General features: G+C 39.0%; 1 protein-coding gene across 2 annotated transcripts in view; it reads left to right on the top strand.

Moving 5' to 3' along the window:
* ZC4H2 (zinc finger C4H2-type containing) overlaps positions 1-16,173 on the top strand; it is a 29,978-nt gene extending 13,805 nt beyond the window's left edge. Inside the window, exons 2-5 of one of the 2 annotated variants that reach the window (XM_049643894.1) lie at positions 7,749-7,920; positions 9,494-9,666; positions 10,511-10,673; positions 14,662-16,173. In XM_049643894.1, coding sequence (XP_049499851.1) covers positions 7,749-7,920; positions 9,494-9,666; positions 10,511-10,673; positions 14,662-14,775 — 622 coding nt within the window. In that variant the 3' untranslated portion in view covers positions 14,776-16,173. The remainder of the gene's footprint in view (positions 1-7,748; positions 7,921-9,493; positions 9,667-10,510; positions 10,674-14,661) is intronic. The other variant, XM_049643895.1, reaches the window with a different exon arrangement.
* Positions 16,174-21,947: the final 5,774 nt, after the last annotated feature.

The following is a 21,947-nucleotide window of genomic DNA, read 5'->3' as shown; positions in this document are numbered from 1 at the left end:
ACTGACATATTAATAAACATTTTGGTTGTGTCCACCTTTCAGTTTCTAGGAATAATGTTTCTCTGAACAGGATCGTATAAGTCTTTACATGGAAATATGTTTTGTTTTTAAATTTTTATTCAAATTCCAGTCAGTAAACATAAAGTATATAACATTAGTTTTAGGTGTACAATATTCAGCACTTCATACAATATTCAGCACTTGATACAACCAGTGCTCATCACAAGTGCACTCTTTATCCCCATCACTTATTGAACCCACCCCCCGCCCCACCTGCCTCCCCTCTGGTAACCATCAGGTTGGCCTCTATGGTTGAGTCTCTCTCTCTCTCTATATATATATATATATATATTTTTTTTTTTTGTAGTTTCAAGTTTTTATTAAACTTCCAATTACTTCACATATACTCTAATATTAGTCTCAGGTGTAGGATTTAGAGATTCATCACTTACAACACTCATTGCTCATCACAACTGCCCTCCTTAATACCCATCACACATTTAACACATCCTCCGTCCACTTCATCTCCAGCAACCCTCAGATTGTTCTTTATAGTTAAGAGTAGTAGGTTTTACAGATTTCCTCTCTTTCCCCCCTATATTCATGTTTCCTGTGTTGTTAGTTTTAGCCATTCTGACAATGTGAAGTGATATCTCATTGCAGTTTTGATTCATGTTTCCCTGATGATGAGTGATGTTCAGCATCTTTTCATATGTCTATTGGACATCTGAATGTCTTCATGGGAAAAATGTCTCTTCATGTCTTCTGCCCATTTGTTAACTGGGTTATTTGTTTTGTGTGTTTAGTTTGATAAGTTTGTTATAGATTTTGGATAGTAACTCTTTATCAGATATGCCATTTGAAAGTATCTTTTCCCATTCAGAAGGTTGCCTTTTAGTTTTTTGATTGTTTTCTTCACTGTGCAATTTTTTTTATGTTTTATTATTTTTATTTCAATTTAAAAAAAATCCTAGTTAGTTAAAATATATGGTAAAATTGGTTTCAGGTGTAGATTTAGTGGTTCACAGCCAACATATCAGCCAGTACTCATTAAAATAAGTGCCCTCCTTAATGCCCATCACCCACTTAGCCTATCTTCCACCCACTTCTCTCCATAAGCCCGCAGTTTGTTCTCTATATTTAAAAGTCTCTTATAATTTCCTTCCCTTCCTTTTTTCCCCTTCCCCCATGTTCATCTGTTTTGTTTCTTAAATTCTGCATGTGAGGGAAATAATATGGTATTTGTCTTTCTCTGGCTGGCTTATTTTGCATAGCATAATACGCTGATTATTACATAATTACATAAATACATAATTAGCATAATAAAGCTAGAGCTTCATCCATGTCTTTGCTAATGGCAAAATTTCATTTCTTTTTATGGCTGAGTAATATTCTAGTGTGTGTGTGTGTGTGTGTGTGTGTGTACATACACACCACTCTTTATCCATTCATCACTCAATGGACATTTGGGCTCTTTCCATAGGTTGGGTATTGTTGATAATTCTGCTATAAACATTGGGTGTGCATGTGTCCCTTAAAATCTGTGTTTTTTTATCCTTTGGGTCAATATAATAATTTCTGGGTCATAGGGTAGTTCTATTTTTAACTTTTTAAGGAACCTTCGTATTGTTTTCCAGAGTGGCTTCACCACTTTGCATTCAGACCAAGAGTATAAGAGTGTTCCCCATTCTCCTTATCCTCACCAATATCTGTTGCTTCCTGTGTTGTTAATTTTATCATTCTGAAAGGTGTGAAGTGATATCTCATCGTGGTTTTGATTTGTATTTCCCTGATGATGAGTGATATCGAGCATCTTTTCATTTGTCTGTAAGCTGTTTGTATGTCTTCTTGGGAAAAATGTCTATGTCTTCTGCCCATTTCTTTTTTAAAAACTTTTATTTGTTTACTTATTTTGAAGGGAGAGGGGCAGAGAGAGAAGTAGAGTGAAAGTATCTCAAGCAGACTCTGTAATGACTGCACAGAGCCTGGCACGAAGCTTGATCCCATGAACCTTGAGATCATGACTTCAGCCGAAATCAAAAGTCACATGCTTATCCAACTAACACTCCTAGGCACCCTGTGTTCTGCCATTTCTTAACTGGATTACTTGTTTTTTTGGGTATGGACTTTGATAAGATTTTTTTATGCTTTTGGATACTAACTCTTTATCAGACATGTCATTTGCACATATTTTCTTCCATTCCATAAGTCATCTTTTAGTTTCATTGATTGTTTCCTTCCCTGAGCAGAAGCTTTTTATCTTGATGAAGTCCCAATAGTTCATTTTTACTTTTGTTCCCCTTGCCTTTGGAGATGTGTCTAGTAAGAAGTTGCTGCAGCCAAAATCAAAGAGGTTGCTGTCTATGTTTTCCTCTAGGATTTTGATTGTTTCCTGTCTCACATTTAGGTCTTTCATCTATTTTGAATTTATTTTTATGTTTGGTATAAGAAAGTGGTCCAGTTTCATTCTTCTGCATGTGGCTGTCCAGTTTTCCCAAAATTTATTGAAGAAACTGTTTTTCTCCCCATTGGATGTTCTTTCCTGCTTTTTCAAAGATTAGTTGACCATTTGGTTGTGTGTCCATTTCTGGGTTTTCTATTCTGTTCGTTGATCTATGTGTCTTTTTTTGTACCAGTACCGTATTGTCTTGATGACTACAACTTTGTAATATAGCTTCAGGTCCTTAATTATGATGTCTACAGCTTTGTTTTCCTTCCTTTTCAGGATCACGTTTGCTCTTTGAGGTCTTTCGTGGTTACATACAAATTTAGGGTTGTTTGTTCTAGCTCTGTGAAAAATGCTGGTGGTATTTTGGTAGGGATTGCATTAAATGTGTAGATTGCTTCGGGTAGTATAGACATTTTAACAGTGTTTCTTCCTCTAATTCATGAACATGAATATTTTTCCAAATATTTGTGCTCTTTTCAATTTCTTTCATAAGTGTTCTAAAGATTCGGAGTAAAGATCTTTTACCTCTTTGGTTATGTTTACTCCTAGGTATTTTATGGATTTTGGTGCAATTGTAAATGGAATCAGTTCCTTGATTTCTTTTTCTACTGTTTCATTATTGATGTATAGAAATTCAATAGATTTTTGTTTGTTTATTTTGCATCCTGCAACTTTACTGAATTCGTGTATCAGTTCTAACACTTTTCTGGTGGAAAAGTGTTCTTTCAGCTTTTCTACATATATTATCATGTTACCTGCAAATATTGAAAGTTTGACTTCTTCCTTGCCAATATGAATGCCTTTCATGTCTTTCTGTTGTCTAATGCTGAGGCTAGGACTTTCAGTGCTAAGTTAAATCACAATGGTAAGAATGGGCATCCCTGTCTTATTCCTGACTGTAGAGGAGAAGTTCACAGTTTTTACCCATTGAGGATGATATCACCTGTGGATATTTCATATATGGCCTTTATGATGTTCATTTATGTTCCCTCTATCCCTACTTTGTTGAGGGCTTTTATTAAAAAAAAATGGATACTGGACTTTGTCAAATGCATTTTCTGCATCTATTGAGAAAATCGTATGGTTATTTAAAAAATTTCTTTTATTTTAGAGATAAAGGGAAAGAAAGAGCACACAAGCAGGAGACAGGGGCAGGGGAGGGAGAGAGACAGAGAGAGAGACAGAGAGAGAGACAGAGAGAGAGAGAGAAAGAATCCCAAGTAGGCTCCATGCTTAGTGTGGAGCCCAACATGGTGCTTGATCCCATGACCCTGAGATCACGACCTGAGCTGAAATCAAGATTCAGACACTCAATGGACTGAGCCACCCGGGTTCCCCAAGAATCATATGGTTCTTATCCTTTATTTTATTAATGTGGTGTATCAGATTCCTTGATTTGCAAATACTGAACCACCATTGCAACCCAGGAATAAATCCTACTTTATTGTGGTGAATAATTCTTGATTGTGGTGTTTTGTTTGACTTCCTATTATCTTGTTGAGAATTTTTACATTCACCTTCATGAAGGATATTAGCATATAATTCTCCATTTTAATGGAGTATTTTCTTTTGGAATCAAGGCATTGCTGCCTTCATAGAATAAGTTTGCAAGATTTCATTCCATTTTTATTTTTGGAACAGTTTGAGAAGAATAAGTAGTAACTCTTCTTCAAATGTGTTGGAGAATTCTCCTGTGACGCCATCTGGCCCTGGAATTTTGTTTGTTGGGAGTTTTTTGATTACTCATTCAATTTTCTTGCTGGTTATAGGACTGTTCAAGTTTTATATTTCTTCCTGTTTCAGTGTTGGTACTTTATATGTTTCAAGTATTTTATCCATTTCTTCCACATTGTCCAGTTTGTTGGCACACGTTTTTTGCATAGTGTTCTTTTATAATTGTTTGTATTTCTGTGGTATTGTCAACTCTCCTCTCTGATTCATGATTTTATTTATTTGGGTCCTTTCTCTTTTCTTTTTGATAGGTCTGACTGGGGGTTTATCAATTTTATTATTTTTTTTAAAGAACCAACTCCTGATTTTATTGTTGTGTTATGTTTTTTCTTGTTTCTATATTATTAATTTCTATCTAATCTTTATTATTTCCCTTCTGCTGGCTTCAGGTTTCATTTGTTGTTCTTTTTTAGCTCCTTTTGGTGTAAGTTCAGGTTGTGTAATTGACATTTTTCTTTACTTATTGAAATAGGCCTGTATTGCTATATACTTTCCTCTTATGATTGCTTTTGCTGCATTCCAAAGATGTGGATCGTCATGTTTTCATTATCATTTGTTTCCATGTATTTTTTTTATTTCTTCTTTAATTTTCTGGTTGACCCATTTAATTGACATTTATTTGTTTTCTTTCCACATGTGTGTGTGTGGGGGGGTTAAGTTTCATAGTGTTGTGGTCTGAAAATATGTAATGGTATGATCTCGATCTTTTTGTACTTGTTGAGGCCTGATTTGTGACCTAGTATGTGATCTATACTGAGAAGTGCCCCCATGTGCACTTCACAAGAAAGTATTCTGCTGCTAATTCCATCTGGTTCAATGTGTCATTCATAGTTTCCTTGCTGATTTTCTGCTTATATGATCTGTCCATTGATGTAAGTGGGATCTCAAAATGCCCTACTACAATTGTATTATTATCATTGGGTTCCATTATGTTTGTTATTAATTATTTTATATATTTGGGTTCCTCCAAGTTGGGGACATATCTGTTTACAATTTTTAGATTTTCTTGTTAGACCCCTTCATTATGATATAGTGTCCTTCTTCATCTCTTACAGTCTTTTGTTTAAAAGGTAGTTTATCTAATATAAGTATGGGTATTCAGCTTTCTTTTGATGTCCATTAGCATGATAAATATTTCTCCATCCCCCCACTTTCAATCTGCAGACATTTTTAGGTTTAAAATGAATCTCCAGTAGGCAGCATGTAGATAGATCTTTCTCTTTTTTTATTCATTTTGACACCCATTCTTTATATGTGTATATATATATATATATATATATATATATATATATAATTTATTGTCAAATTAGCTAACATACAGTGTATATGGTGTCCTCTTGATTTTGGGGGTAGATTCCCATGAATCAACATTTACATACAACACCCAGTGCTCATCCCAACAAGTGTCCTCAATACCCATCACCTATTCTTGTTTATTCATGTTTATTTTTGAGAGAGAGAGAGAGAGCGAGCATTGGAAGGACAGAGAGAGGGGGGGGGACAGAGGATCCAAAGCATGCTCTGAGCTGATAGCAGTGAGCCCAATGTGGGGCTCGAACTTACGAACCATGTGATCATGTCCTTAGCCAAAGTTGGACACTCAATGAACTGAGGCACCCAGGCACCCCAACACCCATTCTTTTGAATGGACTATTTAGTACATTTATATTCTGAGTAAATGTTGATAGTTATGAATTTAGTGCCATCTTAATGCTTGTTGTCTTTATTTCCAGAGATTTTCTCATTTCCTTTCTAGTCTTTTTCCCAAAGAGTCCCCTTTAATATTCCTTGCAGGGTTGTTTTAATGGTCAAAGTCCTTCAGGTTTTGTTTGGGAAACTCTTTACCTCTCTTTCTATTCTGAATGATAAGCTTGCTAGATAGGGTATTCTTGGCTGTAGATTTTTTCTACTCAGCATATTGAGTATATCATTCCACTTCATTCTGCCCTGCCATTTCTGTGGAGAGATCTGATGATGCTAACCGTATTTGTCTTCCCTTGTAAGTTAGGATTTTTTTTTTCTCGATGATTTAGGATTTTTTTCTTTATTTGTATATTTGGCAAATTTAACTACAATATCCCTGGTGTTTCCCTGCTTTTCTTGATTTTGGTGGGAGTTCTTTGAGCTTCCTGGTTTTGGTAGTCTGTTTCCTCCCTCAGATTAGAAAATTTTTCAGCTATAATTTCCCCAAATAAACCTTCTGCTCTCTTTTCCCTCTCTTCTTCTTCTGGGACTCCTATGACACAAATGCTATTATATTTCATGGAGTCACTGATTTCCCAAGTATACTTTCATGATCCAAGAGTTTTCTTTCCCTCTTTTGATCAGCTTCATTATTTTCCATTATTCTATCTTCTCTTTCACTTATTTTTCCTCTACTTCTTCCATCTTTGTGTTCATTGCATCAGTCCATTTTGCATTTCAGCTATTGTATTTTTCACTTTGGCCTGAATGATTTTAAGCTCTTATGTCCCTGAGATAAGGGACTCCTTCGTGTCTTCTGTGCTTTTTTCAAGCCCAGCTAGTGATGGATAACAGCTAGGAAGTACCTCAGAACCAGAGAGTAGAGAGCCAGGGGAAGGACAAAAGTGTGCTGCAGAGGGGCCTCCTTCCATTTTGTGCATGTATATTTTGAAAAATGCAATCTGAGTGCATATGCATTTTATTGAGTATCATATCTTCAGTACTTTTCATGTCACAAGTCTTCATAATGATTCATTTTAATGGCTTCTAAATATTACAATTTTGCCCATAGTCCATAATGAACAGTCTTGTGTATTAACCTTTTGTTTTCTTTAATTATTTCCTTAGAATAAATTCACAAGGGTGGGATTACTTAACCAGAGAGTATACAATTGGGATTTAACAACCAATAACAGGTTTTATATTTTTTAGGAAAAGAAATGAACTATAGTTCTTCTAGTCCTCTTCCTCTTCTGGAACTGAGTAGTTGACCCTGTAGAGCTGTGCTTTCCAATTAGCCACATGTGTGGTTTAAATTAAAGATAAATTAATCAAAATTAAATAAAATTCAAAATTCAGTTCATCAGTTGCACTACCAACATTTCAAGTACCCAGTAGCTACACATGCCTGGTGGCTAGTGTATTGGAAAGCATAGAGACAGAACATTTCCATCATTGTACAAAAGTTAATGGACAGTGCTCCTTTAAGAATGTCTCAAAAGGTCATTGTTGGCATTTTGAGTGGGAATTATTTGTGGTATGGGACTTTACTGTGCTTTGAGAGGCTGTTTAGCATCTTTGGCCCATGTTCACTACATGCCAGTAGTGTTCTCTCTTGGATCAGTCTAATAACAAAAAGTCTTCCACATTTACAAATGTCCCACAGTAGAATAAAACTATCCCCTTTGAGACCCACGGAACTTCTATCTTAGAATAGAGAATCTCCTAACTTTTTGTGGCTGGCTTTAGGTTGGCTATGCCTGGAGAAAGAAAAGCTTAGAAAGGTGGCTTAGAAAAATAACCCTGGTTCAGGGCCTAACTGCACTCTATTCCCATTTTTCTCCCTTCTCCTACTGGTCTGTTTCTTGCTTTTTGGTAATTGCAGGAACAAGACCCTGCAGATGGAGAAGATCAAGGCACGTTTGAAGGCTGAGTTTGAGGCCCTTGAATCAGAGGAGAGGCACCTGAAGGAATACAAGCAAGAGATGGACCTGTTGCTACAGGAGAAGATGGCCCATGTGGAGGAACTCCGACTGATCCATGCTGATATCAATGTGGTATGTAGCTGATGGCCAGAAGCCTACCTCTAGGCCCTCTGAGAAATAGACAGTAGTGAGTACCATGGCCTCTTGTGATGTGGCTTTGGCCAACCAACTTGGGAGAGTAGGCATCAGGCTGTAGTGGAATGGAAGAATCCAGGAGTTCTGAGATCTAGTCTTGGCTCTGTCACTGATTGTATATCACTGGACAAGTCCCTTTTTCTGCTAGGCCCTATTTTCCTTCTCTTTACTATGACAGGGAGTCAGTCACCTCTAACGTCTCTTTCAGCACTGATGTGCTCTCATTCTGGGAGTTGAGAGTTAGCCTTAGGGTAAAGCAGAGCAGACAACTGCCTCTTGGGTCTAGCTCAAAGGGCTCCAAGGCTTCCAAGTAGGCTAAACAAATAATATCTGCCAGCCTACTAAAGTGAGGCTCCCTCATTAGAGTCTCTCTTTTGGAGATACTTGGAACATGGAGAATAAACTGTCAGCTAAGGTGATAAGTTTCCCACTTTTTGGAGTTATTCAAATATGGTCTGAATGATCACCTGTCTGAGCTGCAGTATTGATATTCCTGCACCAGGAGGAAAATTGGAGGTGCTGACTTATAATGTCCTTTCTAATCCTTAGAGCTTATGACAATAAAAAGTATTTTTTAATTACATTTGAAGGAGTTAAGTTTCTATTCTTGGGAAACTCATTTTTATGACAATACTTATTTCCTGATATTGCCAAGCCAAAGACCTTAAAGGAAATATAGATGTGACTTAGACAGTAGTAATGGTATTTCCTGTGTCACAAGATCACAGGATTCCAGGGTCTTATGAGGAGTTGGCATTTCTGCTGCCAGCTAACCAAGGATACAAAGTCAATTCAGTTAAGAAAATATTAGCTGGGGCTTAGAATCTAACCCAGTGGATCTCAAACTTAAACATACATCAAAGTCACATGGAAGAGGCTCTTAAAACATAGATTATTGGACTCCACACCAGAATTTCTGATTTTATATGTCTGGGGTGGTGTCTGAGAATTTGGATTCCTAATGAGTTCTCAGGTGGTGCTAATGCTGCTGATTTGGTGACCACATTTTGAAAACCACTGATCTAAGAGAAAAGCCAGTAGCCTGGGAAGCAGAAGTCCTGAATTTTTGTCTAGGTTTTGCCCCTGAGAAGTATTTCTCTGAGGAAGTTTTTTTTTTTTCTTCCTGAGTCTCAATTATCTGATCTCTAAAATATTGGTGGGGCAGACTAAATGAGCTCTAAGGTCCATTCTAGCTTTAAGGTGCTATATTTGAATAATAACTACCATTAATTGACCCTTTACTCTGTGGTAGTCCTTGTACTTAAAGCTTATATGCACTCAATCACTGAATTTTCCTAAGATTATATGAGGTAGGAACTATTATTATCACCATTATACAGATGAAAAAAACTGAGGCTTGAAGAGAGTCACATAGACTACATGGTGAATTAAGGACATGACTATAGATTGGCCTGGCTCTGGAGCCTGTGCTATTTTATCCACTCAGCTATAGACCCTTGTGGAGAATGTTGGTGTCTTTTCTTGGTACCTACCTCACTCTATGTTTCAGATGGAAAACACCATCAAACAATCTGAGAATGACCTAAACAAGCTGCTAGAGTCTACACGGCGGCTGCATGATGAGTATAAGCCACTGAAGGAACATGTGGATGCCCTGCGCATGACTCTAGGCCTGCAGAGGCTCCCTGACCTATGTGAAGAGGAGGAGAAGCTGTCCTTGGAGTAAGCTGCTTGCTCCCTGTCCTTGCAACATACACACACACAGCACATACATACTGACACACACATGTAGCGGCACATATACAAACATAAAATCTGGTTTAAAAGTCATGGTACCCAGTCCTAGCCCCAGGACTGTCAGTGGTTGACTCATTGTATGACCTTGGGCAAGTCTCTGTGCACCAAAACAAGGACAGTTAGACTAGTATTTCTAGGTGGCTTTTAAAATTCTTTGTGTAATTTTGGTAACACGTGACTGTGTCTGTGACTCTTTGTGTGTGTGTGTGTGTGTCTGTGACTCTTACAAGGTTACTTCCCAAGTCAAGGTCCAGAAGGGATGTCTAGAAACCTTTGAAAATATAGAAGGCTGGGCTTTCATGGTCTCTAGGGGCTAGCCTTGGAACTTCTGTTTAAGACCCAGAATTAAGAACTACACTCACCTTACAGAGATAGTTCAGTTCAGTAGAAGGAAGCAGACTTCCATATGGTAGAGCAGGCTGCCTGTGGATGTTGTGAGCTTCTTACTCTGAAAAGCATGTCAGCATAGGCCTGAGGATACTTAATGGGAATATTGCAAAGGTACATGGGGTAAACAATAGGCAAATGTCTTTTAAGGACTTTGCTAGCCCTGGGATTCTTGATTTTCTGGGTCTATCAGAGCCAGAGAGCAGAAGGATTACCCTTCCCAGCAGACAATGAGCCAGGTACCCAAGGGGAACCTTGTGCTGGGGAGGGTGTAGGAACTTTCTATACTGAGCCATACTGGTTCTGTGGCATGGAGTCTCTAAGAGGGGCAAGGTTCTCCTTGCTTTCAGAATGATCCAGCTAATGTCTTTCATCTCCAAAGTTACTTTGAGAAGCAGAAAGCAGAGTGGCAGACGGAGCCTCAGGAGCCCCCCATCCCTGAGTCCCTGGCCGCTGCAGCCGCTGCTGCCCAACAACTCCAGGTGGCTAGAAAGCAGGACACTCGGCAGACAGCCACCTTCAGGCAACAGCCCCCACCTATGAAAGTAAGTGAGCTGGGAAAGGGTTGTGGAGGAAGAAAGGTGTCTTCAAGCAACCTCATGGGAGGCTGGGACGGGGGCTTTGGAATTACCTATTTGGTGCCTTCCTAAAACAGCCTTTGCTTAGGACACAGAAGAAGGGGTGTTTTATATGTGCTGTAGCAGACCAGCTGTTTTTTTTTTTCTTTCAAGATTTTATTTAAATGTAAGTTAGTTAACATATAATGTAGTATTTGTTTTAGGAGTAGAATTTAGTGATTCATCACGTGCATGTAACTCCCAGTCCTCATCATAACAAGAGCCCTCCTTAATTCCCATCACTCATTTAGCCCATCCCCCACCCACTTCCCTTCCAGCAACCTTCAGTTTGTTCTCTGTATTTAAGAATCTCTTATGGTTTGTATCCTTCCTCTCTGGTTTTATCTTACTTTATTTCATTCTTTTCCCCTATGTTTATCTGTTTTGTTTCTTAAATTCCACATATGAGTGAAATCATATGGTATTTGTCTTTCTCTCACTGACCTATATTGCTTAGCATAACACACTTGTTCCATCCATGTTGTTGCAAGTGGCAAGATTTCATACTTTGTGATGACTGAGTAATGTTCCATTGTATATATATACTACATCTTCTTTATCCATTCAGCAGTCGATGGACATTTTGGCTCTTTCCACAATTTGCCTATTGTTGATAATGCTGCTACAAACATTGCGGTGCATGCACCCCTTCGAATCAGTATTTTTGTAACCTTGGGGTAAATACCTAGTAGTGCAATTGCTGGATCATCAGGTAGTTTATCCCTGATGAATATGGATGCAAAAATTCTCAGTAAGATGCTAGCAAATCAAATTCAACAGCATATAAAACGAATTATTCACCATGATCAAGTGGGATTCATTCCTGGGCTGTGGGGCTGGTTCAACATTCACAAATCAATCAATGTGATACATCACATTAATAAAAGAAAAGATAAGAACCAAATGATCCTGTCAATCGATGCAGAAAAAGCAATTGAAAAAATTCAGCATTCTTTCTTAATAAAAACCCTCGAGAAACTCGGGATAGAAGGAACATACTTAAACATCATAAAAGCCATTTATGAAAAGCACACAGCTAATATCATCCTCAATGGGAAAAAACTGAGAATTTTCCCCCTGAGATCAGGAACACGACAGGGATGTCCACTCTCACCGCTGTTGTTTCACATAGTGTTGCAAGTTGTAGCATCAGCAATCAGACAACAAAAGGAAATCAAAGGCATCAAAATTGACAAAGATGAAGTCAAGCTTTCACTTTTTGCAGATGACATGATATTATACATGGAAAACCCAATAGGCTCCACCAAAAGTCTGCTAGAACTGATACATGAATTCAGCAAAGTCGCAGAATACAAAATTAATGTACAGAAATCAGTTGCGTTCTTATACACTAATAATGAAGCAACAGAAAGACAAATAAAGAAACTGATCCCATTCACAATTGCACCAAGAAGCATAAAATACCTAGGAATAAACCTAACCAAAGATGTAAAAGATCTGTATGCTGAAAACTATGGAAAGTTTATGAAGGAAATTGAAGAAGATACAAAGAAATGGAAAAACATTCCGTGCTCATGGATTGGAAGAATAAATATTGTTAAAATGTCAATACTACCCGGGGCGCCTGGGTGGCTCAGTTGGTTGAGCGTCCAACTTCAGCTCAGGTCACGATCTCGTGGTCTGTGAGTTCGAGCCCCGCGTCGGGCTCTGGGCTGATGGCTCAGAGCCTGGAGCCTGCTTCCAATTCTGTGTCTCCCTCTCTCTCTGCTCCTCCCCCATTCATGCTCTGTCTCTCTCTCTCTATCTCAAAAATAAACGTTAAAAAAAATTAAAAATAAATAAATAAATAAATAAAATGTCAATACTACCCAAAGCAATCTACACATTCAATGCAATCCCAATCAAAATAGCACCAGCATTCTTCTCGAAGCTAGAACAAGCAATCCTAAAATTTGTATGGAACCACAAAAGACCCTGAATAGCCTAAGTAGTATTGATGAAGAAGATCAAAGTGGGAGGCATCACAATCCCAGACGTTAGCCTCTACTACAAAGCTGTAATCATTAAGACAGCATGGTATTGGCACAAAAACAGACACATAGATCAATGGAATAGAATAGAGACTCCAGAACTGGACCCACAAAAGTATGACCAACTATTTTTAACTTTTTTTAATTCAAATTAGTTAACATACAGTGTAGTCTTGGCTTCAGTAGAACCCAGTGATTCATCTCTTACATATGACACCCAGTGCTTATCCCAACAAGTGACCTCCTTAATGCCTATCATCCATTTAACCCATCCCACCATCCACCTCACCTGCAGCAACCCTCAGTTTGTGCTCTGTATTTAACAATCTCTTATTGTTTGCCTCCCTCTCTGTTTTTATCTTATTTTTCCTTCCTTTCTCCTATGTTCATCTGTTGAGTTTCTCAAATTCCACCTATGAGTTAAATCTTATGATATTTGTCTTTCTCTGACTGACTCATTTCACTTAGCATACTACCCTTTACTTCCATCCACATTATTGCAAATGACAAGATTTCATTCTTTTTCATTGTCGAGTAGTATTCCTATATATATATATATATATATATATATATATATATAAACACACACACACATCTTTATCCATTCATCAGTCAATGGACATTTGGGCTCTTTCCATAATTTGCCTATTGTTGATAGTGCTGCTATAAACATTGGGGTCCATGCACCCCTTTGAATCTGCATTTTTGTATCCTTTGGATAAATTCCTAGTAGTGTAATTGCTGAGTCATAGGGTAGTTCTGTTTTTCATTTTTTTTGAGGAAGCCCCATACTGTTTTCCAGAGTGGCTGCACCAGTTTCCATTCACATCAACAGTGCAAAAATGGTTGCCCTTTCTCTGCATCCTTGTCAACATCTGTGGTTTCCTAAGTTGTTAATTTTAGCCATTCTGACAGGTGTGATCTTATTGTGGTTTTGATTTGTATTTCTCTGAAGATGATTAGTGTTGAGCATTTGTTCATGTGGCATACCAGCTGATTTTATAGCCTCACATTCCCAGAGGGGCTACAATGCAGGGAGATTGACAGGCTCTGCCAAAGCATAATTTTTAAAAAGTTAGAAACAAAATTTGTGCAAATATATAGTGAGCATGTGTTGTTAATGAGGAATTCAACAGGATTACAAAGCCGGTTCAAAAAGCATTTAAGAAACACACATATATAGTAAAGGAATGAAAGGAATGCTGAAATAAGTTTGGAAAATTAAATACAGGACTGGTTGATGAACTATAACCTTTAATTATCTTTCCTTTGGAACAGAAATAATCTGCATCTCTACTGGGCAAAAACTATTTGTTGCTTATTACCATAAATCACAGAGTTGGGCCCTGATCAATAGTAAATAATCAAATAAAGGAACATTCTCCTAGAGCAGGGGTCAGCAAACTAGAACCCACAGGCCAAGTCTGATTTGCTCCCAGTTTTTGTAAATAAAGTTTTACTGGTGCACATGTATGCTTGTTTGTTTATGTATTCTCTGTAGCTTCTTTCATGTATAACAGTTATAGTTGAGTAGTTTTAACTACCACCATGTGACCTAAAAAGTCTAAAATATTTATTTTCTTGGCGTTTGTAGAGAAAGTTTACTAATATGTGTCTTAGAGAATTGAATAATCCTTGACACAGCCTGTTGGTCCATGCTTTAACATAATATTAAATGGATATATAATTCTCACTTTGTGTTATTTCCCAACTTTGGATATTTTTCCTCAGTACCCTTCTTTGACCCTCCTTCCTTTATAGCCCTTACATCTGTTACATCTGGCACCGATCTACTTGAGTCTCAGTCATTGATTACTACTCCTTTCTGTTGGAAAATCACAACTGCTTTCTGGGGATCAGAAGCCTGAACTATAGGCTAAAAGAATCTGATTACTAACTTTCTTTGTCCTGTGTCCTTTCACTAGGCCTGCTTGTCATGTCATCAGCAAATTCATCGGAATGCACCTATATGTCCTCTGTGCAAAGCCAAGAGTCGGTCCCGGAACCCCAAAAAGCCAAAACGGAAGCAGGATGAATGAAGAGATGGAGAATACATAGAGCTCTGCTGCTCATAACCCTTCCCCTTGGCCAGAGTGATTAATGTCCTGATTTGAGACCACCCTCCCCTACCTCTGCCAAGTTTCCTATTTAATGTGATGGAAGCACAACCCCTCTCACTTTGCTCTTATTTCTTTTTTCTCTTGGAGTTTCTGATTTAAGAAGGTGCTAATGACAGTGTGTCCGATGATCCCTTCTCTCCCATCCACATTTCAACCCTTGCCCTTGTTTGAAGTTGAGGGAAGGACAGAAAGCCCAGATGTGATTCTCTGCCTCTTATGTCTGACGCCTGGGGCCTAAGGGCTGAGGGTTGGAGGAGGCCCTTCCTTCAGGTAAAGGCTCCAGTGTGCCCTCTTCTTGTACTTTTGCCTTAGGCTCTGAAGGGACAATAGTCTTCTTGCAGGACTTTCCAGTATCTTTGGTGTATATTTCTCCCCCACTGCCACCCTCATCTCATCTCATCTAATCAAAGTCCAGAAGTAACTTGGACAAGGCCTCCTTTTGGAGTTCACTCTCACCCTAGTCTCCCAGATATACTAAAGTTCTCAGGTACCAGGCTGTGTGTCTAGAGATTCTGAGACTTATGGGTTTTTCTCCCATAACCTTAGCTTTTCAAATCAGTGGCAGAAGTTCCCCACGGTGAAATTAGGGAGCCACACCCACTCCACAAGTCCTTTATAACTTGCTGCCTAAATCGTTGGGCTCTAATGTAGGAGCTGCCTTATGTTGAGAGGGACCCTATGCTGACATCTGTGTTGCCAAATGTTCAAAAACATTTTGAACAAAACCATTTTTGTTCAAAACTATTATTCTGGCACTTACATAGTGATATATATGAGAATCAAGTGAGTGATAACCATTTTACACAGACAAGAGGGTGGGACTTCCATCCATCCATCCCTCTCTTGGGTCTGCCCTCTTCTGTAAGGAGGCCTCAGCTCAGGTCAACTGCTGGCCACCCCTTTCCTATAGATTCTCCAGGTGGCCTTCCCTTACAAAAGAAAAAGCACTAGGCTCCCCAGGCCCTGTATCTCTCCTCTCTACCAAAATCAGATGTCTAGTCAAGTTATTCTTATACTTAAAGACAGAGATGGGAGTTGGCTGAGTGAGAAAGTTTTAACTCCAATCTCAGTCCCTGGCTGGGGAAAGGGGGATATTTTCTTCCTTCTTTAACTGTAGTTTTAAGTTGCTGGTGTTCATGTGTTCATAATATAAAAAGTTCCTCTGCTCTTTGAAAGTAGAGTGTTATGTCTGTACGAATTCTTTTAAATAAACATTTGTTCATTGGAGTGAATGCTGACTGAATGCTTCTAAGTACCAAGTAATATAAAATACGTGCCTTTTCCCGTTCTGAGCAGCTCTTCTTCCCTTTCATTCTCTCCACCCTATAAATAAGGAAACTGAATAAACCACTGCACAATAATTTACCCTATTATTATAATTTCCATTTATTCTCTACCCACTCTGTGCCAGGTCTCTATGCAAGATGCTGTATGTACATAATTGTATTTGATTTTCAAAACAATCTTTCTAATTTTAATGTTTTTTTTTTGAGAGAGAGAGAGAAGGAGGAAGTGGGGGAGGGGTAGAAGGAAAGGGAGAGAAAGAATCTTAAGCAGGCTCCACACCCAGTGCACAGAGCGTAATGCAGTGCTCTATCTCACAACCCTGAGATAATGAGCTGAGCTGAAATCAAGAGCCAGATGCTTAACTCACTGAGCCATCCAGGTGCCCAAAAATGTTTCAAGCTAAGTACTTTTATTACCATTTTCCAAAAAATAAACCAAAGTTCAGACAAGTTAAATAACTTGTCCTGAGTTAAACAGCTGGTAAGAGAAATTTTAAGATGTGAACCCAGATTTGGTTCTAGAGCCCGTTTTCCCCTACTTTTTCTCTATAATTATTATTTTTTCTTTAAGCCTTTCTCCCTTTGGGGATGGTTTGATGATAGGAGTAGTTGAAATAACTCTAAACTAGAAAATAGGGCCTAGGAATCCAGTAACTGATACAGGAATACAAAGGCCTCCTTCCATATAGGGATACAATAGGGAACAACAGTGAAAAATCATCTAGTTTCAGAGCTCCCCATAGGGTGGACTAAGGTTTCCATTAACACTGTGTTACAGTTAGGGGTGCCTGGGTGGTGCAGTTAAGCGTCTGACTCTTGATCTTGCCTTGGCTCAGGTCATGATCTCACTGTGAGTTCAAGCCCCACATCGGGCTCTGTACTGATGGATGCGGAACCTGCTTAGGATTATGTCTCTCCTTCCCTCTGACCCTCCCCTGCTTGTGCTCTCTTTCTCTCTCAAAATAAACAAATAAACTTAAAAAATAAAGAAAAGACTTTCAGCTCAACAGCTCCCTCTGTTCAACACTGCTTCCTCTAATGCTTCTCTTCTACAAGTGTTGATCCCAAGGGTTCCATAATTAACATCTTGTACATTAAACTGTCCTAGTGTTTCCCAGTAACCAAGTAGCTGACAAAAATTTCTCTGTGCCTCAGTGTCCTCACCTGGAAAATGGGTAAAATAATAGTACCCACTTCCAGGACTATTGTAAACAATGCTATGTACATAGTAAGCACTCAATACGTGTTAATTTCCTTCAGGTAGATTGAATGACTAGTCAAAAGAAATACTGTTTGTCAAACCTAACATTACTTCCTTACCCAAGATTTTTTTCATCTACAGGCCTGCTTTTGAGGTGTCCCAGGCTCATTGTGGGCAAAAAGAGCACACTGAGCTATGTGACTTTGAGTATAACCTGTATAGGCCTCAGTAGGTCCCTGGAAGTATATGAGGAGTGGTTATTGCTCTGCATCCTTGACACACCGGAGTTCAGATTTGTCAATTATAAAATTCAGTTGTAGCGCCACTAGGTCAGTCATTTCCCAGGGACACTTCTGAATGGGAAGGGAACAGTCACGTGTTGAGCACCTACACCTGCTAGCCACTGGTTGGGGTGCTACTACCTCATTTAGTTTTTCTGGTTTATTTATTGTGAAACGAATTGCCTCAAAACTTAGTGGCTTAAAACAACCATTACTCATGATCTTCAATTTGAGCAAGACTTTCAGGGAATAGCTTATTTCTATTCCATGTGGTGTTGACTCAAACAGCTTGGCTAGGGCTGGAGGATCCAAGATGTCAGCAGTCTTGATCTGGCACCTCAGCTGGGGTGGCTGAAAGAGCTATGGGCTGTCTGGGCCTCCCAACTCCTTTGTTAGTATTTTATCCTCTATGGCCTCTATTCCAAGTTGAGTAGTCAGACATTTTTAACCTGGAAGCAGCTTCCAAAAAGGTAAAAAAACAGAGCTTCAAGGCCTTTTGTGGCATAAGACCAGAAATGATACAGCAACACTGCTGCTGTACTCTACTGGTCTAAGCAAGCCCAGCTGAGCTAACACAGGAAGCCCAGGTTTAAAGAGTGAGGAAAAGGGACTCCATATCCTGATGGGAAGGACTGCATGCATGTCAGAGATAGGAGGAATTATTGGCCATATTTACACACAATCTACCACATCTTCCAGCAACAACCTTGCAAGGAAGGTGTGATGTCTGTCCACTTTATAGATGATAAAACTGTGGCTCAAAATGGTAAAGTAATTGTCCAACAACTAGGAAAAAGGCAGAACCAGAGGTCAGACCTAGGTCCATCTGCCTCTGAAGCCTGTGTTCCTTCTGCCTAAGTGCAGTGCTGCAAGTAAGTCCAAGACCTGCTTAAAGGAGAATGAATAAGGGAAGAGAAGGAATAAAAATACAGTGAAAGAAGAAGATAGTGGAGATTAAAGAGAGAGAAAAGATGGAGGAGAATAAAGGAAGTTAGTTGTTATATTGGTAAAATCCTTTACAATGAAAGCACCGGTTTCAACATTCTCATCTTATGATAATGCTAATAACCCTGTACTGTTAGTAGAGAATATATTATTATCCACATTTTATAAATGAGGCCCAGAGAGGGAAACTTGCTTACACAAAGTCATATAGCAAGTTAAGAGGAACTAAAGGCACAACTAGAACTCAGGCCTTCCAATCTTGGAATAACCCAATCTGGGGACCTCTTTACATGTTTGACACAGTAGGAATGAATTTTTTGCATGCTTTGTGCCAGAGGTTACTTTTATGCCGAGAATAGGAGCTCACTCTACAGGAGAAGACCAGGCAATTTTAGCAAATTTCTCAAAGTCCCCTATTACTACTGTGCCGTCAGCTATGAGCATATTTGGAATGATCAACATGTCTCAAGATAAATTCTGGGAAGTCTGTTAACTCAGGTCCAGGTTCGCCTAGCTTAGTTACTAACCCTCTATTGGCCTCCATTTTCTCAAATGTGGGGCAGGAGCAGTGGTAGCCCTCTCTTAATAACATTGTTAAGACTAAATGTGCTAATACATGTAAAGTGCCTAGAATACCATCCGAGAAGCATTCAGTAAATGGTAGCTATGAGGAAGAAAATAATGATTATGAGGGACTTCCTGAGAGGACAAAGAGGGGGAGGAAAAAGAGGAAGGAGGAAGGTAATGAGGAAGAAAGAGGAAGGAGGAAGGTAATGAGGAAGAAGAGTAGAAGGGTGATGAAGGGATTAGGGAAGAAGTGGGAGAGGATGGGGAAAGGGAAGGGTACAATAGGGAAGAGATTACATCATGTAGGGCATCCCAAATAGGGAAAAGGTGATAGCCGAAAACCATGGTTCCTTTCCTGGAGCTTGATGAGACTCGGGCTCTTCTGCCACCTGTCACTGAGTCTGTTTAACAGTTGTAAAAGACACAGCGCCCTCTTGGGAAGTAGGCAGAAGCCCCTATTTCTAACACATTCTTTTCTGCTTGTGGATAGGGATGTAAGAGTATCTTTAAACAAGAATCCCTAATATGTGGTATAGGCTCATGTGCAGTTCAATGTTTTTTGAACTGTACATCATATAGAAATGACATTGACTCAGGAACCAGTTGTTTCTGGTTTCAAATCCATTGTTTTTATGTATTTGCAGTGCATCTTTGAGCACGTCACCAAACTTGCTGACCTCCAGTTTCCTCATTTGTACACTGGAAATAATTGCTGTGTGGGGTTGCAGTGAAAACTTTCAAAATGAAGAAGGGAAGGATCACCATTACTGAATGCCCATAATTTAGTGGGTACTGTGTTGAGTGTTTTCATACACTTTATCACATACAGGAGATAGCATAGTGTAGTGGCTAAGAGCATCAATAGTAAAGTAAGAGATTCTTAGCAACTGTCAGCAATGACATTTGCTGTGTGACCTTCAGTAAGCTCATTAACTTCTTGAAAGCTTATGTTTACAATGGGGGTAATAACAGAATTTACCTGATTGAATTGTTAGGAGGATAAAATGAGCCAACATTTATAAAATGCACAAAGAAAGCATTGAGTGAGAAAGCAAATAAATCAAATCTTCCTAGCAACACTTGGTGTCACCAACTTAGAAATGAGAAAATTGAGGCTGATAGAAGTCAAGTATCTTTAAATTTGGGTCTGACTCCACTAAACCACAAAAATGTTTAGAAGAGTGTACTGATGCCTGCAATTTATTATGAAATACATCAACTCTTAGGTGGATTGATGGATTGATAGAAGGATAGATAGGTGATCAAAGAAGTTCAGTAAAATGGATCTAGGATCCATTTTACCTATAAAATTTGCTGTATGTATAATTTTTTTCATAAGAAAATATTGAGGAGGTAAAACATCTATCTGGTAATATTACTCCTTTGCCTAAAAGCCTCAGATTGTTAACTAGTATTATCACTTTATAATTTGACCTCTTGTATGATCAGCATAGCTTTTGTTAAGCCCAGTGGAGTTGGCAGAGCACCAGGGAGGACAGATGATAATGGAGAGAGGGTGATAGATATGTGTTCCCACATAGGATGACATTCTTGTCCCAGTCTTCCCAGGACTGTTCTGGTTTTAAAAAAGAAAGTCATACATCTTGGGAAGTCCCTCAGTCCTAGGCAAACTGGAATGGTTGGTCACTTTACTGCACCTTTGGGCCCAGCTGTACTGTGAGCCTTCTTTTTCTTTGGTGGTGCTAAGGGCAGCTGTCATTTACTGTTTTTAATTTATGTCATAAGATGCTTAGGGGCTCTGGGCAAATACTTTTAGATCTGGCCCTGACCCATTCACTCTGCCAACTGGGCAGATGCTGCACCCTGCTGGTGATGGGGTGCATGCATTACAGAACTTCCCCCCCATTGTTGTGCACACCCAGTGCAGAAGCAATTATGCCTGCTCCTTTCTCCTGTATACATCACCACAGTCCTAGCCATTCAAGTTTGAAATCCCATAACCCTGACATCTCCAAGGGTACAGAGACATGGCCCTTGATATTTGGGTCCTACTGCCAACCCTGAATCCAGACATTCTTCCACATTCTGACCAAGTAACCACACTGCCTACCAGGAGGTGTCCGGGTTCCATCCAGAAAGCAGAAGGGATGCCTCCACAGCAAGCAGGTGCCTGTATTTGTCCAAAAGGAGTAAGGAACAGATGCTCATATATATGGCAGCACCTGGAAAAAGTGAAGAACTAGCCTAGCAATCCCCAAAGATACAATGTCTGTTTTTAAGTGTTCCCAAGAGAAAAGCCTACAGAGAAGTACACTTCTTCTGTCTAATATTACTCTGGCAAGTCACCACATGCCTTACAAAACTATGGCTTACCAGGATTTTATATGGCTTGCTTGATGCCTTCTAATATACAACAGTCTGTGACACATGCATTGGGGTGAGGAAAGATCTGAAAGAGCCAAAGTATAATAATTTCTCTTTACTAAGTGAGCATTTTATATGATTTATCTTTCTTTTTCAAACTAGAATTATTTAAATTCTAGTTAGTTAACATGTAGTGTAATAATTCCATGAGTTAAATGTAGTGATTCATCATACATCATCATAAGAAGTGCCCTCCTTAATACTCATCACCCATTTATACTTGTGTCCATCAACCCTCAGTTTACTATCATTAAGAGTATCTTATGGTTTGTTTCCCTCTTTTTCCTCCTTCCCATATGTTCCCTGTGTGATCCCATTCAAATTCTTTTAATAACTTCTCAGACATTAGATCCCATTCCTTGCATAGCTTATCTTTTTTAGATTTGAATCTAGTAATTTAGAGCTGGAAAGCTGCTGGGAGTCATT

This window comes from Panthera uncia, chromosome X (genome assembly GCF_023721935.1).
Source record: "Panthera uncia isolate 11264 chromosome X, Puncia_PCG_1.0, whole genome shotgun sequence".
NCBI classification, from domain to species: Eukaryota; Metazoa; Chordata; class Mammalia; order Carnivora; family Felidae; genus Panthera; species Panthera uncia.
This window is presented reverse-complemented; position numbering and strand designations above follow the sequence as displayed.